Here is a 17,370-nt window from a genome sequence, read left to right on the forward strand (position 1 = left end):
TCAGCTTTGATAAAGCAATCAGATATTTACAATCATGTTGGTTATTATCCCGTTCCTTTGATAGTCATCATGTCATATTTTGAAGTTTCATCTTCTCAGTAAAATGTAAATGCCATGGAAATTGTTATTCTTTATAAATGTTTGATATATTTCTGTTAAATATATGGTTGCTGTAGAGAACCAGGCATCCAATGCTAGGTTATTAGACTGCACATGTTCCCCAAAATGTTTTATTTTTGTGCGTGAATGGAACAACACAGAACAAAATAGATGAATAAAGAATTGACACAATTATCTTGTTTATTATCATATTCAACTGGGGACCATTATCATGTTATATGTTTATTGGAACTGAGGTTTATGATACAGTTTTGATTTTTTGTGATATTTGCTGGACTTTCTTTGTGCCTTGTTTGCAGGACAATTTCTTTGTCCTTTCAGTAGGCTCAACATTTAACTTGCCTTCTTGTTGTGAAGTGGATGAGAGTGTGCATGTGTGAATTCTGCATTCCGCTCAACCTTTCCCCAATGCTGTGAACCCTCCCTAGCCTTCCAATTCGATCCCAAAGTTCTTCATCTAGTTTCTCAACCAAACGTTTCCCAACTTTAATCATAGTGTGATGAGAGGAGGAGAAGACCACTGTGTGAGAATATTTTATATTTGAGAAATAATACCTTTACCCAGTGTCTGAGATCTTTCAAGAAGTTGTTCAAAACTATTTAGGTCACGTACTGCCTGATCACATATACTTGGCTGGTTTAGAGAGTGCATGACCTGCAGCATACAGTATATCTAAGACCAGAATTTCATTGCCATGCTTAACAAAAAGCTCTGTCATCTGTAATCTGGGTGAGTTACTTTAGTATGCCACAGCTGGCTGAGTGATCATGGAAAATGCAAGAGGAAGAAGGAATATTACTGAGCAATGACCACTCAGGGATGCTTGTCTCTGAGAACACCCTTCAACCAAATGGAAAGGTTTTTCCTTTGGAAAAGCATTGGGCTCAATATTTGTTCTAACATGGGAGGCAATGTGGGCAAAGTAATAATAGAAAAATGAAAACAGTGGGGATCTAGTAAAAAAATAGATGTAATAAAACATAGAGAGAAAACGGTGGTGGGAAGGCCCATTTAAGAACATCAGGTACTAATAATCATACTAATCAGTGCCTGGACCCACACAGTCAATCCTCTATGATATGCCAAGTTGGGTCAGGGTCAAGGGAGCTGACTTATTTAAGCAGGTTGTCTACATGCTAAAAGCAATAGTAGAAAATGAAAACAACTAGTGAAAAAGTTATGAGTTATTAATAGATTGAACAAAATAAAGCATAGAGAGAAAACTGATGGGAAGGCAGAATAAAAACAATGCTGGAGAAAGAAATTGGGATCAAGTGGAAAGATCATTATTTAGTCTTTCAATTTGTAATGGTACGTCATCAATTGCAATTTGTTCTACATGTGAACAAGTAAAACAGTTTAAATGATGTAATTTTTTTTAAAAAAGTTAGAAAAACAATACAAAATAAACATCTAAAGCTGAGACCATTCCACCTGGCTGAAAATGCTTGTTGAAAGAAGAATTACTTCCATTATTCCTGGAAAGCACCAATGGTGGGTACCTTTCATATCTCAACAGTGCAGAAATGTTTCTTCACAGGTGGACCAAATGAAACTTCTTAAAAAAACACACAATAGGCTTGTTTGCACCTGCAACCGGCAGAGAACCTCTAATTCTGCATCCATGATTATCTACCCAAGAATTATCCAATTGACCATGATTACTTCAACTTTTTCTTTAAGTCCCAAGCGAGTTTCAGGAGCTACTATGAAAACAATGGCTCAATATGGATGGGTGTGATTAATATCCTGTGTGTTATTCAGAGCAGGGCTTAAGACAGGTGGGGGACCATAACTAGTATTATAGTATTGGCTGCCAATAGGTCAACTGAGTGGCCATTCAAGTTAGGCTGTGTTTAGACACATAATTGAATAGCAATGAGGGAATAGGAATATCGATATTCAGATAGATTTCGTGCAAAATGAGGGGCCTTAATGTTCCTCAATGTAATATGAGTGAACCTTTCACAGTAAACCACAACTATTATCGTTCTGGAGGCCTAACCATTGCTGCCATCATTTCTCAGATCTACACATTTTCCTACCCTATAAACTTCGAAAGACATCCCTCTGAAGAACTCCTTGACGACATCTTGTAAGAATTTGATTCTCTTAGAATCAAGAAAATGTACCTGTGTTAATTTTTTGTAGTTAGAAGAGCCAAGACTCAATGACTGGCCATGTGCTTAAGACATATTTTAGAGCTGTGATTAGATTATTACCAACCTTTATAATATTTTGCATCAAACATATTGCAACTTATGCTATAGCTGTTTTTAGTTACCTTTGTCACTCGAAATTATATATTGTCAGGTGTAAACAATGTTGTTCTTGTTAAAAATCCATATGTAGAATCCATACAAAAATTATTTAATATATAGAAAGACATCACAAAAGAGTGATCTGATTATAAATGAAAATGGAACTGTATGCACATCTTTTTACAATTAAATAGGGCATTGTAAACCTTGAACCAGCTTTCTAATTTTCTTTTATATTCACAAGAGGTTTGCTGAGACTGGATTTGCGATTTCGGTTTCACCATAATTGTGTTGGATTTTCTGGACTGGACCATCCCTCCGCTGCAGGTGCTATGGTTTCCCAATTAACTTTGCTTTGCCTTCAGGTTTCTTGCTTTGCCTTCAATTTTATTAGTAGGGAGCTGGCATTTGTCTTCAGACAGCTTCCCGGGTTATGTGGCCAGCATGACTAAACCACTACTGGCACATGGAGGACTTGTGACAGAAAGCAGAGCACAAGGAAACCCTGCTTATCTTCCTGCCGAGTGGTACCTATTTATCTATTTACACTGGTGTGCTTTTAAACTGAGATTGGCAGAAGGTAGAACAAACCTCACCCTGTAACACAGCGCACAGTGCCACCCACTCCCTAGCTTATGCATATGTCTGTTCTTAAAATAAGAGGCATTTATTGGGGTAAAATTCAGAGATTTGTTGAATAGAGATGCACCACGTCCTGTATTCTAAATGTGAAACACTCTGACACAGCATAAAAATCTAATTGCAGGTTGATTACTCAGAGCTACCAGCACATCCTGGCCTTTGTATTTGCTGTAAAGGAGATAAATGAGAATCTCCAGATCTTTTCCAACCTCACCCTGGGCTTCAACATCTACAATAGCCATTTTATTGCTAGCAGGACTTATCTGGCTTCACTGGAACTCCTCTCCACATGGGGAAGATTCATCCCAAACTATAAGTGTGATGTGGGGGATAATGTTGTAGCTGTCATTGGGGGACCTAATTCAGATGTTTGTTTTTTCATGGTAACCATTCTCGGTATCTTCAAAATCCCACAGGTAAGATTTGCTCCTGAGGCCCTGGACTTTAAGAATTCAGTCATCCTTCTGATGCCTGTTAGGGGGACTACTGATTTGGAGATAGAAAGCAGCATGCTAGAGAAACTTGTTCAAAAGTTCTTATTAAATAAGTAAATAAACACAATTTATGTAAATCAATATCCTTTATGTTTATTTATAGGTCGGATATGGCTCTGCCCCTGTGATTAAAGGTCATGTTCAAGGAGCTTTCTTCCAGAGGATGTTCCCAAATGTGGACCGACAGAATGCTGGGATTCTACAATTACTGTTGTTTTTCAGGTGGACGTGGATTGGGGTGGTTTTTATAAATAATGATGACGGAAACAGTTTTGTCCAGACTGTTCTTCCTGAGTTTTCCTAGAGTGGCATTTGCTTTGACTTCGTAGAAACTTTACCATCACTCTATTTTACCAAGAATGTTGCTGACACAATGGTTGAGTGGGTTGAAACATGTAAGATTATTATGGGTAGCACTGACAACGTTGTGTTTCTATATGGGGAAAATTATATTATGATATTCTTGAGAATGCTTCCACGGTTTCTGGAAATATGGGATATAACAAGGAAGGCAAAAGTCTGGGTTATGACCGCACAGATGGAATTCATATCAGTTGACTTCCAAAATACTTGGGACATAGACATCATCCATGGTGCTTTATCCATTGCAGTTCACGCCAAGGAGGTCCTAGGATTCCAGAAATTCATTCACATGAGAAATCCTTTCTCTGCAAAAGAAGATGTACTTCTTAGGATCTTCTGGGAAAAGGCTTTTAATTGTATATTCCCCCAAAGTGAGGTACAATGGGAGGCTGGGGAATGCTGCACGGGGGACGAGAAGCTGGAGACACTTCCTGCGTCTATCTTTGAAATGAGCCTGACTGGCCACAGCTACAGTGTGTACAATGCAGTCTTTGCTGTAGCACATGCTTTGCAATCCATGCAGTCATTCAAATTGAAACATGCAACAAAGATGGATGGAGGAAGAGGGGAACTTCTGAATCAAGAACCATGGCAGGTAATTTCTTGAGCCCAGAGATTCAGGAGAGTTCATACATGCAGCACGTCATAAGTTCAGGAACATGGAGTGATGCTGGCATATCTTGGTACGTTTCTACTTTTTAAAAACATTTTAAAAACATTTTGGAACCCAACTCCAAAAAGAAAAGGGCTGAGCTTTTGACATGCACAGTGTTTACCTAAGGTTTGGCAAAATACCACTAGATCCTTATTCATATATTAAAGTTGTTGAAAACCACTCCCAGCCACTAAGGAAACCTGCTTCTCCAGTAACACAGTTTGATCTAGGAGCACCTATAGTCTCTGCACTTAGTCCTTCAAGAATAGGGAAACTGAATTCATATCAAATAGCTGACTGCTTTCTCAACACTTATGTCACAGGTCTTTCCCTCATGTGATTTTTTTCTGACTTGGCAGATAGTCTGATGATGGGGATATTACTCATTAAAATCTGATGGGTGATGATGATGAAGATGTTAATATAGGATATATATATTTACTGCATTATCAGGGTGCTTTACTATCATTATGAGTGAATATGAACTTTTAAGAGGCCTCTAAAATGTAGTTTGTTGACTTCCCTGTTGTTTCAATTTAGCTCCATGACTTTCTTAAAAGGGTCTCCTTTAACAACAGTGCTGGGGAAAAGGTTTCCTTTGATCAAAATGGAGAATTAACAGCTGGATTTGATATTATCAACTGGGTAACATTCCCAAACCACTCCTTTCTTAGAGTCAAACTTGGCAAGATAGATGTCATTGCTCCCAAAGAGAAAACGTTGAACATTTCTTCTAATGATATTGTATGGCCTACCACATTTAACCAGGTATGGTCAATACACACTTAAACAACAGGAAGGAAAATTACTTTGCAAAGTCTTGGACTCTAAGGTTCTAATTATGTGAATACCTACTTAATGGTTAGACCCATTTGATACTAAACAATTTACCTGCAGTTTCAAATGTGTATGCTATTTGATATTTTAAAAATATCATGATAGGTTCATCAACATGTACATAAACAAAAATGAGAGATTCATAAAATGATGGTTCATTGTGGCAAATGAGCTTTCAAAGTGCAGTTGGAACCATGTTGGCCAAATCGTGGAGTTAGTGTAATTATTTGCCCAAAATCTTTCTAGGAATGGCCTTAGCCAGTCTGAACAGGATGTATGCATTTTCAACACAATCATCCTTTGACATAGTGGACACAATTGTCTCAGACTTTCACTGACTTCATGTCTAAACAGGCACAGCCCTTTTCTGTATGTAATGAATTCTGCCATCCAGGCACTTGGAAGACTAAGATGGAAGGGAAACCATTTTGCTGCTATGACTGTGTTTCATATCCAGAAGGGAAGATTTCCAACCTGACAGGTAAAGGTTGTTAATTTTAAATTGAGAGCACAGAGGAATGTAAAGAGATAAATAAGTGGCAGAGGAGGCAGATCATGAAGACAAATAGGTCTGCCTCAAATGAGTATTGAGGGTGGGGAAAAGAAAAGAGAAGGTGGAAAAAGCAGATTGGTTTTACTAAAGCCTGTTTTTATCCCCAGACATGGCTGACTGCTTACAATGTCCAAGTGATCATTATGCAAACCATGAGCAGGATCTATGTGTTCCAAAAAATATAATCTTCTTGTCTTATGGAGAACCTTTGGGCATAAGTATGGCCATTGTTGCTCTTTGCTTTTCTTTCATCACAGCTTTTGTGCTGGGAATCTTCATTAAGCACAACAATACTCCCATAGTCAAAGCCAACAACAGGAACCTCACCTACACCCTCCTTGTCTCCCTCCTGCTTTCCTTCCTCTGCCCTCTGCTATTCATTGGCCAACCCGAGGAAGGGACGTGCCTGCTTCGACAAACTGCCTTTGCCATTATCTTCTCAGTGGCAGTTTCTTGCATTTTGGCCAAAACTGTCATAGTGCTTTTAGCCTTCATGGCCACCAAGCCAGGGTCCAGCCTGAGAAAATGGGTAGGGAATAGACTGGCCATTTCTGTAGTTCTTTTTGGCTCCCTGATTCAAGCCAGTCTGTGTATGGTGTGGCTGGCAACATCACCCCCGTTCCCAGATGTAGACATGAACACAATGGCTAAAGAGATTGTTCTGGGATGCAATGAAGGTTCAGTCATCATGTTCTGCTGTGTACTGGGCTTCCTGGGCTTCCAGGCCACTGTCAGCTTCATTGTGGCTTTCCTAGCCAGGAAGTTGCCAGACAGTTTCAATGAAGCCAAGTTCATCACATTCAGTATGTTGGTCTTCTGCAGTGTTTGGGTGACCTTTGTCCCAGCCTACAAGAGCACAAAGGGGAAATACATGGTGGCTGTGGAAATCTTCTCCATCTTGGCCTCCGGTGCTGGATTACTGGGCTGCATCTTTTCCCCTAAATGCTACATCATTCTGCTAAAGCCTGAGCTGAACAGCAAGGGGCAGTTAGTAAGAAGAAGGCAGAAACAATTCTGAAAGTATAAAGCCCAAATTCAGCTGAAGTTCATGCTGATTGGAATGTGCCTCTTTATTTTCTTAGCCTCAATCGTCTTCTGGGAAAGTCAATGGACATTTTTGACACTTTATTATATGTTGCCTTGGGTACAATCTCGCTTCCCTTGGAAAGAATCAATGCCACTTCCCAAATAGGAGAACTTGGGTCATCTGCATCCAATTTCCTAGAGAACCTCTCATAATCACCCACAAGCTGTGCAGTGGCAAAATTGTACAGCTTCATATTTTTCCAGCTTTCCACATGTTTGTTAGGACCAGGAAGCACAACTCTTAATAAGTGTTTCCCTACAAGGAAATATTTTTAGTTTTTAATTTGGCATTTTCCCTCTCATTTCCCTTAATGTCACATCAGCCAAACCCCAGTTATTTCCATTTAGACATGTACTGCAACTCCTGCACTGCCTCATATGCTAGATATCTATATAGATATATAGATATATAGATAGAGATAGAGATAGAGATATAAATAGCAACTCTACGCTGCATTTCTATCTCTGTATTTGTATCAGTGTATAAAACTTTTGGTCCAGAGCATGTGGATTTGTAAAGCCCGTGGCATGTGAAACTCTTGTAGCCAACTATCTCACTCTGATGTTGGGAAAGATAGAGGGCACAAGGAGAAGGGAACGACAGAGGACGAGATGGTTGGACAGTGTTCTCGAAGCTACCAGCATGAGTTTGACCAAACTGTGGGAGGCAGTGGAAGACAGGAGTGCCTGGTGTGCTCTGGTCCATGGGGTCACGAAGAGTCGGACACAACTAAACGACTGAACAACAACAAATGCTTCATGAAGCCAGGAACCCACAGGCAGCCCCTTCTAGGAACTTTCATAATCTAGGTTACCCTGCCTAGCTAGCCCCCAATAAAGCACTTTTGAGGCTCTAATCTAATCCCTGTCTGAGCCATATCTGACATTTAAGATCTATCTAAATGCTTCCCAATTCCTATTTGACAATTTAACCATAAGGGTCAAACTCTAAACTCTCCATTCCTTCTCGATTGGTTGATACAACACCCAGCTCAGCTTGGAATCTGTGTCCTGAGGGCTTTAAAACTTTTTGTTTCTACCCCTTTGGTTTTTTTTTTCTATGTCTATGTGCATTCTTTAATATTGCAAAAATAAAGATGCAATAATATTAATGAATAAATGAATAACATGTCAACTCTGAAGCCAAATGCAGACTTCTCTTGTGGTACTTTCTTCTTCTGAATATCTCATTATACAGAAGGCCTTTTGTTGATGTGAATCAGTAGATGCCTCAATATCTCTTGCTATCCCGCGGAGATACATGGTTTATTCCGCAAGGTCTCACAGAAATTGTAATTCTGAATAGGCGCTTACCTCCCTTATAATTATCTAATTAATTTTGATTACATGCTACTTCTTCTGGTCTCAAGTAACCATGGCAAAAACTACATGGCACAAGGATTCAATAACTATCCCCAATCCACTTTGGTGTGAGGGCTTTATAAATCAGATCATTGACATTTTAGATATCACAGCCTGAGCCACACATCATTCTGTGTGTGGCCATTCAAATCAGGCTGTGGGACTCAACACAGAACCCAGTAAGGCATAATGTGGAGGCAAGAGAATGGGTGTAGTGAAGGAATTATTTCACAGAAGCTACTGCCATTGGCAGTCCTGGTCTTTTTGCCTCTTGTGGCATACAAGACGCCTGACATCAAATGCAGTGTCAGCAACTCTCTTCCTATTCTCCACAAGTTCTACCAACCAGGAGACTTCATCATTGCCAGCATTATAGCTCAGATATATAGATTTTCCAATCCAATCTCTTTCAGCCAACTCCCTTCTAATGACATCTTTGAAGACACTGTGTAAGGCGCTTTTTTAAAAAAGTTCCTTTGTAATGCTATGTATCTGAATGTCATGTATCTGTCCTAACTATGCCACATTACCCTTCAGCATTGAGATGATCATACTGCTTTATGCTTAGGAGTATTGAAGAATTTCCTGGTAAAGAGGAAAAAACTGTGAGAGAGCAGTGACTGGAGATGAGGATTAATTTTAAATTTTGGTCCTTGTATTTCTCCCTCCACATCCCAAATCATCAAATTCCAAGCATTTATTATTTTCTAGGGTTTAGTGGAGTTTATTAGCAATACTATAATGTATTCAGTAAGAATGTATGGAACTGAAGAGAAGCATATGTCATATTTGGAAGAAATCCACTCTCACAGTAACTCTAATTGCAGGGTGATGACCCACATCTACCAACATATCCTGGCCTTGATATTTGCTGTAAAAGAGATCAATGAAAATCCCCAGATTTTACCTAATGTCACCTTGGGCTTTCATATCTATAATAGCTACTTTGACACAAGATGGACCTATCATGCCTCGCTGGAACTCTTCTCCACACTGGGCAAATTAATCCCCAACTACAAATGTGATAGAAAGAACAATCCAGGAACAGTCATTGGGGGACCTGTCTCTGAAGTCTGTCTCCACATGGGAGATATCCCAAGCGTCTATAAGATTCCGCAGGTAAGATGTATGAAGGCAGTGTGAAAGGTTAACAAGCAATATGCTCAGCTCTTTACTTGTGAAGATTTTCCTTTGAAAAAGTGTGAGGCTTCCAGAATGGGCGGGGTATAAATAATAAATTATTATTCAGTTGCACTGTTCTTTTAAAAAACTCTACTGGATCAAGCAAGGAGCCTATTTATTCCTGCATTGCCTTTGGGAATTCCACAAGCAGGACATCACTCTCCGCACTTGTCATTCCCAGCAATTGGCATTCAGTATCTAATTCAAAATGCTCTATGATTGTGCATAAGATTCCACGGATAGGATGCATGCAATTTGATTGCTAAAACCTTTAACAATTCAAGGTATGACCTTGGATACATTCATAACAACACAAACAATGTAACAGGCTGTATGTAACTATATAGATTCTTTTTCAAATGCAATTTAACATATCATTTGATTTAGGAATTTTGATTTAGAGCATATCGTCCATAACAATCCATACAGCCAATATATTTTGTTTTATGGTCGGTATATTGATGATCTGTTGTTTGTGTTTACTGAAGACATTTTTGATCTGTTCAATCTTTGGATAAATAGTTTTTATTTTCTGCATGTGCCATTCTTCCAAGTTCTTCATCTGAAACCTGCATACAAGGAATGCTAGAATTCTTAAAAGCATCTTCACGTGGAACACTAGAAGACTGATATAAGAATTCCACACCATGGATATTGCTAATATAAGAACTAAACAGATTGCATTTCCTGGTCAATCTGCTGGATTTGAAAAAGAATTTATATAGTTACATACAGTCTCTTAGGTTGTTTGTGTTGTTATCAGTTTTGCATATACTTGACAAAGGGTTTGGCAGTGTCTTGCATACATTCAGACATATAAAATGTATAATTGAAAATAAGACATGATTAAATAAATAACAAATCCCAACATAGTAAAAAAAAAATAACACATCCGAATGATCAGTGAGCCTGTGTCCATTCAAAGTTTCAAGTGGGGAAAAAAAAAGAGAACAATGAACATGACTCAAAGGACCTTAAACAGAATTCCATGAGAATAATCTCATGCTGTAACACAACAATTGACTTGTGTTAGTTGTAGAGGTACTACCCTAACCTGAAGGGCATAAAGCCAATAATAGATGAAAAAAATATAAATTGCCCTTCCTCTGTCTATTGGAAGTAAATAATATTATTTCTATGGATTTCCGGATGAATTAACTGTCTGTAAATTTTTATAATATACTTGATTTGCAATGCAAATTGAATCATTTTGATTGCAACTGTATATCTCCCCCACAGAAATCATATGGGATTGGTCTTTTTCTCCTAATGTAACTGTTTAAAATTTCCATTAGATCATATATGGCTCTTCGGCGGTGATAGAGAAGAAAACCCAAGCTGCTTTCTTTCACCAAATGCTCCCAAATCTGAAGCTTCAATATAAGGCAATTCTCCAGATACTGCAATATTTCAAGTGGACATGGATTGGAGTAATTTCTGGGCATGATGTCAATGGAGAGAAGTTTGAACAAAATATGATCCCCATGTTTGCTCAGAGAGGTATCTGCTTTGATTTCATAGTGAGAATTCCCAAAATGTCTTTTTCCAGTGATATTGGTGGCATTGTGGAAGACGGATTTGAAATTAAAGAAATCATTATGAGAAGCACTGTGAATGCTTTGGTTATTCATGGAGAAATTGAGACCATGATCATTCTAAGGGCACTCTCAGAGATTTCAGCAGATGAGCATATATCAAGAAAGAGAAATGGCAAAGTTTGGGTTATGACAGCGCAGATGGAGTTCACTTCTATTCCTCTTCAAAGACATTGGGACATCAACTTCCTACATGGTGCTATATCCTTTGCTGTCCATTCCAGTGAGGTTGTAGGATTCCAGAAATTTCTTCTATTGAGAAATCCTACTTCAGAGCAAGGAGATGGCTTCCTTAGGGTTTTCTGGGAGCAGGCATTTGGGTGTCTGTTCCCCAACTCTATGGTAGACCTACAGGGTGAAGACCTCTGTAGTGGAGAGGAGAAGTTGCAGACTCTTCCTGCCTCTGTTTTTGAAATGAGCATGACTGGCCACAGCTACAGTGTCTACACAGCTGCCTTTGCAGTAGCACATGCATTGCAGGCCATGCATTCATCTAGATACAAACGCAGAGTGACAGTGGATGAAGGAGTAAAATTTCGGAATCAAGAGTTATGGAAGGTAATGTCCTGAATACACTAAGAACAAAGGAAGGATCCTGCTAGTTCAGTCCAAGAGCTTCCTATAGCAGACAACCAGACAGCTTGGGGAAGCCATCAAGCGGGACATTCTGCAGTAGTCTTCTCCCACTGTTCTTCCCCAGTGCCTGGTTTTCAGAGACATAATATCTCTGTTTCCTGAGAATATATATATGTGCCTTGAATATAAGGCACATCTGTTTCCTCCATGAATTTGTAGAAGCTCCAGGTCTCAAATGTTTACAAAAATAATTGAAAATCTCTGTAAATTCCAAAAAGACATGATGACGAGCATGGTGTAGGGTATTGTTCTCTTTGCCTTCCACCACAGCAGGTGTGAGTGATATGACTGTGGATGCAGTGGCAGCTGTTCCTCCCTGTCATATCCTGCTGCTGCCCTGCAGGGTTAAGATTGATTTACTAATTACTACCTCAAGGTGGTATGTGCACATCTTCCACTCTTTATATCTACGATTACCAGTCATAAAGTTTTTCATGAGTTTTGGAATAAAGTGTGTATTCTTGCCAGCTTTTGGTATATCCATTGCCTTAGTTTATTATCTTTATGCCCGCTTTCTTTAGCTTAACCACTTTGTTAAGAGAATAGTATTTAATAATACTGCTGGGGAAAAGATTTCCTTCAATGAAAATGGAGAGATAGAGGCTGGATTTGATATTATAAACTGGATCACATTTCCAAATCAGTCCTTTCAGAGAATCAAAGTTGGAAAGATAGACTCCATGGCTCCCCAAGAAGAAGTGTTGAGGATTTGGGAAGAAGCCTTTGTGTGGCCCAGCAGTTTTAACCAGGTGAGTTCCATTTGTATTTTGCACCATATCCATTACTTCCAGAGTTATTCACAGTTCGCAATGTTGATATACAAGCTATCAAAAGAGAAAACCTTCTCTTCTTTCATTTATGGACAGGTGCAGCCCCTTTCTCTTTGTAATGATAAATGCCCTTTGGGTTACCATAAAGCAAAGAAGGAAGGGGAGCCATTTTGCTGCTATGATTGCATTCTGTGTCCACAAGGGAAGTTTTCCAACCAAACAGGTAATGCATATCATGCCTAGAGCCTATCAAATGTACTTTCACTCGGGTATTATGACATTCATTTTCATTATGTTGAAAAAATACTTGTGAATTCATGGAAGGATTGTGGTGCAACACATAGAAGCTTGAATTTTCTTTTTCAGACATGGATGAATGCCTTCAGTGCCCACAGGATCATTACCCAAACATGGAACAGGATTCATGCATGCCAAAGGACATCAGTTTCTTGTCTTATGGAGAACCTTTGGGGATTGCTTTGGCAGTTCTTGCTCTTTCCCTTTCTTTCTCCACAACTTTGGTGCTCTGGGTCTTCATTAAGCACCAAGACACTCCCATAGTCAAAGCCAACAACCGGAACCTCACCTACACTCTCCTCACCTCCCTCTTGTTCTCCTTCCTTTGTGCTTTGCTATTTATTGGTCAACCTGAGAAAGTGACCTGTCTCCTTCGACAAACAGCTTTTGGCACCATCTTTTCAGTGGCAGTTTCTTGTGTGTTGGCCAAGACAATCATTGTGGTCCTTGCTTTCAGGGTCACCAAACCAGGTTCCAGGATGAGGAAATGGGTGGGGAAACAGCAGGCCACCTCCATTGTTCTTTCCTGCTCCCTGACTCAGGCCGCCCTTTGTTGTGTATGGCTGGCAACATCTCCCCCATTCCCAGATTTGGATATGCACTCTGTATCTAAAGAAATTGTTCTGGAATGTAATGAAGGCTCAGTCACCATGTTCTACTGTGTCTTGGGGTTTTTGGGCTTGCTGGCTGTTGTCAGCTTCACTGTGGCCTTCTTAGCCAGGAAGTTACCTGACAGTTTTAATGAAGCCAAGTTCATCACCTTCAGCATGCTGGTATTTTGCAGTGTGTGGCTTTCATTTGTTCCAACCTATCTGAGCACAAGAGCAAAATATATGGTGGCTGTGGAGATCTTCTCCATCTTAGCCTCTAGTACTGGTTTACTAGGTTGTATATTTTCCCCAAAATGTTATATTATTCTGATGAGGCCTCAGCTGAATAGTAGGGAGCAACTAAGAAGAAAGGATTGACCTATCTAACATTCTGTTGCTCATATATGAGTTTCGATAAAGCAATGGGATATTTGCAGCCATGGTGGTTATTATCCCATTCAATTGATAGACATCTTGTCATATTTTAATCAGAAATGGGAACTATGCTACTTTTGCATTTTTTATTTTTCAAATTTTATTTCATTTTCATTTTACACTTAAAAAAAACATCAATTCAAATAAAAGAAATGCACATTTAATATTGACTCCCCTTCCTCCTCCTTTCCATGGTGAATTTTATTACTTTCTTTTCCACTGCATTTGAATTATTTCTTATTTTTCTTGCAACACCTCTAAGGCTAATATAAATAAGAGAGGTAATGAGGGACACCCTTGTCTTGTCCCCTTTGATATTTTACATTTTTCAGCCACTGTATTATTTACAATCAAATTTGCGGTTTGCTGTGCATAAATTGCCTTAATTCCTTTTACAAATCTATCTCCAAACTGCATCTTTTCTAACATCTAAAATACCAAGAAATGTTATCAAAGTTTTCACCGCATCCAAAAATATGAATGCTGCTTTTTCATTTCTTCCTGTAAATACTCTATTATGTCTATAATATGCCTACAAATGAAATTGGCCTACAATTTTTAAACAACACTAAATCACATTCTTGTTTTTGCATTAAGGTAATATATGCATTTTTCCAGGATTCTGGGACTCTACCATTTTCCAAAATTTGATTCATAGTCTCTTTAAGAGATTGTAATAAATGGCCTTTTTTCTTCCAAATATTCAAACAGCAACTCCTCCAAAACCTAAAAAGGTTCTGCTTTTTTCTCATTAGGTTCGTAGACACCCACTAAGACCATTTATTCTCCTGTGCCGAATCTAGGAGTAATTCTTTATAAATCTGTGATATTTTTTGTTAAATTCCTCTGTCCCAATGTATCTAAGCACATAAGGGAGATATATGGCTTCTGTCGAGATCTTGGTCTCCAGTGCTGGATTACCAGGCTGGATATGTTCCCCAAAATACTTTATGATTGTGCTAAGGCCTGAACTGAACAGAAGAGAGTGACTTAGATGAATAAAGAATTGATACAAAAATATCTTGTTCATTATCCTATTCAGTATGGCTTCATCATGTCATATTTAACTGGAATTAATGTACCGTATTTTTCGTCCCATAGGATGCTCCGTCCCATAGGACGCACCTAGTTTTTTTGGGGGGGAATAAAGGAATTTCCCCCCTTTATTTCCCCCCCAAAAGCAGGTCGGGGAAACCGAACCAGGTCGAGGAACAGCGGGATGGCGGCGCTGTGCCTCCCTGCTGTCCCCCGAGCTTGTGGGGCTGGCCGATGTCTGCCCGGCGTGACCCGCCGGGCGGCAGGCTGCTATCCGCAGCGTGGGGAGCCCTGCGGGGAACTCCTGCAGGGCTCCCCATGTTGCGGATGTCTGTCCGGCGCGTGGGGCGCTCTGCTTCAGGGTGCCCCACGCCGGGCGGCAGGCTGCTATCCGCAGCGAGGGGAGCCCTGCAGGGAAGTCCTGCAGGGCTCCCCACGCTGCGGATGTCTGCCCGGCGGGCGGGGCGCTCTGCTTCAGGGTGCCCTGTGCACCGGGTGGCAGGCTGCTATCCGCAGCGTGGGGAACCCTGCGGGGAACTCCCGCAGGGCTGCCTAGGCTGTGGATGTGTTCCCGAAGCGCCGGGCGCTCTGCTTTCAGGGCGCCCGACGCTCTGGGAAGCAGGCTGCTATCCGCAGCCTAGACATCCCTGCGGGACCTCCCGAAGGGCTGCCTAGGCTGCGGATCTGTTCCCGAAGCGCCGGGCACTCTGCTTTCAGGGCGCCCGACGCTCCGGGAAGCAGGCTGCTATCCGCAGCCTAGACAGCCCTGCGGGACCTCCCCTGCGGGACCAGCCCTGCGCACCGACCCCTCTCGCTCTCCAAGCTTCAGCAAAAGCCTGCACTCGCCCCATAGGACACACCCAGATTTCCCCTTCATTTTTGGAGGGGGAAAAAGTGCGTCCTATAGGGCGAAAAATACGGTATATGTCGCTATTTTGATTTTTTTGCCTTATTTGCAGGACAATATCTTTGTCCTTTCATTAGGCTCAACATTTAACTTGCCTTCTTGTTGTGAAGTGGATGAGAATGTGAATGTGTGAATTCTGCATTCCGCTCAACCTTTTCCCAATGCTGTGCAGCCTCCCCAGCCTAGCAATTTGTTGCCAAAGTTCTTTATCTAGTTCCTCAACCAAACGTTTCCCAACTTTAATTATAGTGTGATAAGGGCAGGAGAAGACCACTGTGTGAGAATATTTTATATTTGAGAAATAATACTTGGCTGGTTTAGAAAGTGCATGATCTGCACTTCCTAGCCAGCTACAGCATACAGTATATTTAAGACCAGAATTTCATTGCCATGCTTAACAAAAAGCTCTGTCATCTGTAATCTGGGTGAGTTACTTTAGTATGCCACAGCTGCCTGAGTGATCATGGAAAACGCAAGAGGAAGAAGGAATATTAGTGAGCAATGACCACTCAGGGATGCTTGGCTCTGAGAACACCCTTCAACCAAATGGAAAGGTTTTTCCTTTGGAAAAGCATTGGGCTCAATATTTGTTCTAACATGGGAGACAATGTGGGGAAAGTAATAATAGAAAAATGAAAACAATGGGGATCTAGTAAAAAAATAGATGTAATGTAATAAAGCATAGAGAGAAAATGGTGGTGGGAGGGACCATTTAAGAACATCAGGTACTAATAATCATACTAATCAGGGCCTGGACCCACACAGTCCACCCTCTATGATATGCCAAGTTGGGTCAGGGTCAAAGGAGCAGACTTATTTAAGCAGGTTTGCTACATGCTAAAAGCAATAGTAGAAAATGATAACAATTGGGATCTAGTGAAAAAATTATAAGTTATTGATAGATGTAACAAAATAAAGCATAGAGAGAAAACTGATGGGAAGGCACAATAAAAACAATGCTGGAGAAAAAAATAGGATCAATTGGAAAGATCATTATTTAGTCTATCAATTTGTAATGGTACGTCAACAATTGCAATTTGTTTTACATGTGAACAAGTAAAACAGTTTAAAAGATGTAATTTTTTTAAAAAAAAGTTAGAAAAACAATACAAAATAAACATCTAAAGCTGAGACCATTCCACCTGGCTGAAAATGCTTGTTGAAAGAAGAATTACTTCCATTATTCCTGGAAAGCACCAATGGTGGGTGCCTGTCATATCTCAACAGTGCAGAAATGTTTCTTCACAGGTGGACCAGATGAAACTTCTTAAAAAACACACAATAGGCTTGTTTGCACCTGCAACCGGCAGAGAACCTCTAATTCTGCATCCATGATTATCTACCCAAGAATTATCCAATTGACCATGATTACTTCAACTTTTTCTGTAAGTCCCAAGGTAGTTCCAGGAGCTACTATGAAAACAATGACCCAATGTGGATGGGTGTGATTAATATCCTGTGTGTTATTCAGAGCAGGGCTTAAGACAGGTGGGGGACCATAACTGGCTGCCATAAGGTCAACTGAGTGGTCATTCAAGTTAGGCTGTGG

The 17,370-nt window shown here is 40.2% G+C and overlaps 1 protein-coding gene across 1 annotated transcript; it reads left to right on the top strand.

The window, feature by feature from the left end:
* Positions 1 to 2,073: 2,073 nt before the first annotated feature.
* Positions 2,074 to 13,822, top strand: LOC308570737 (vomeronasal type-2 receptor 26-like; the record flags this gene model as incomplete). The annotated part of the gene is made up of 9 exons (XM_081165653.1): positions 2,074 to 2,216; positions 3,149 to 3,440; positions 5,077 to 5,304; positions 8,711 to 8,823; positions 9,202 to 9,493; positions 10,852 to 11,382; positions 12,309 to 12,536; positions 12,654 to 12,780; positions 12,924 to 13,822. 9 exons carry the CDS (start codon positions 2,074 to 2,076, stop codon positions 13,820 to 13,822), a joined length of 2,853 nt encoding a protein of 950 aa, XP_081021779.1.
* Positions 13,823 to 17,370: the final 3,548 nt, after the last annotated feature.

The sequence above is a fragment of the Podarcis bocagei genome, assembly GCF_964188305.1.
Source record: "Podarcis bocagei genome assembly, chromosome: 13".
Lineage (NCBI taxonomy): Eukaryota > Metazoa > Chordata > Lepidosauria > Squamata > Lacertidae > Podarcis > Podarcis bocagei.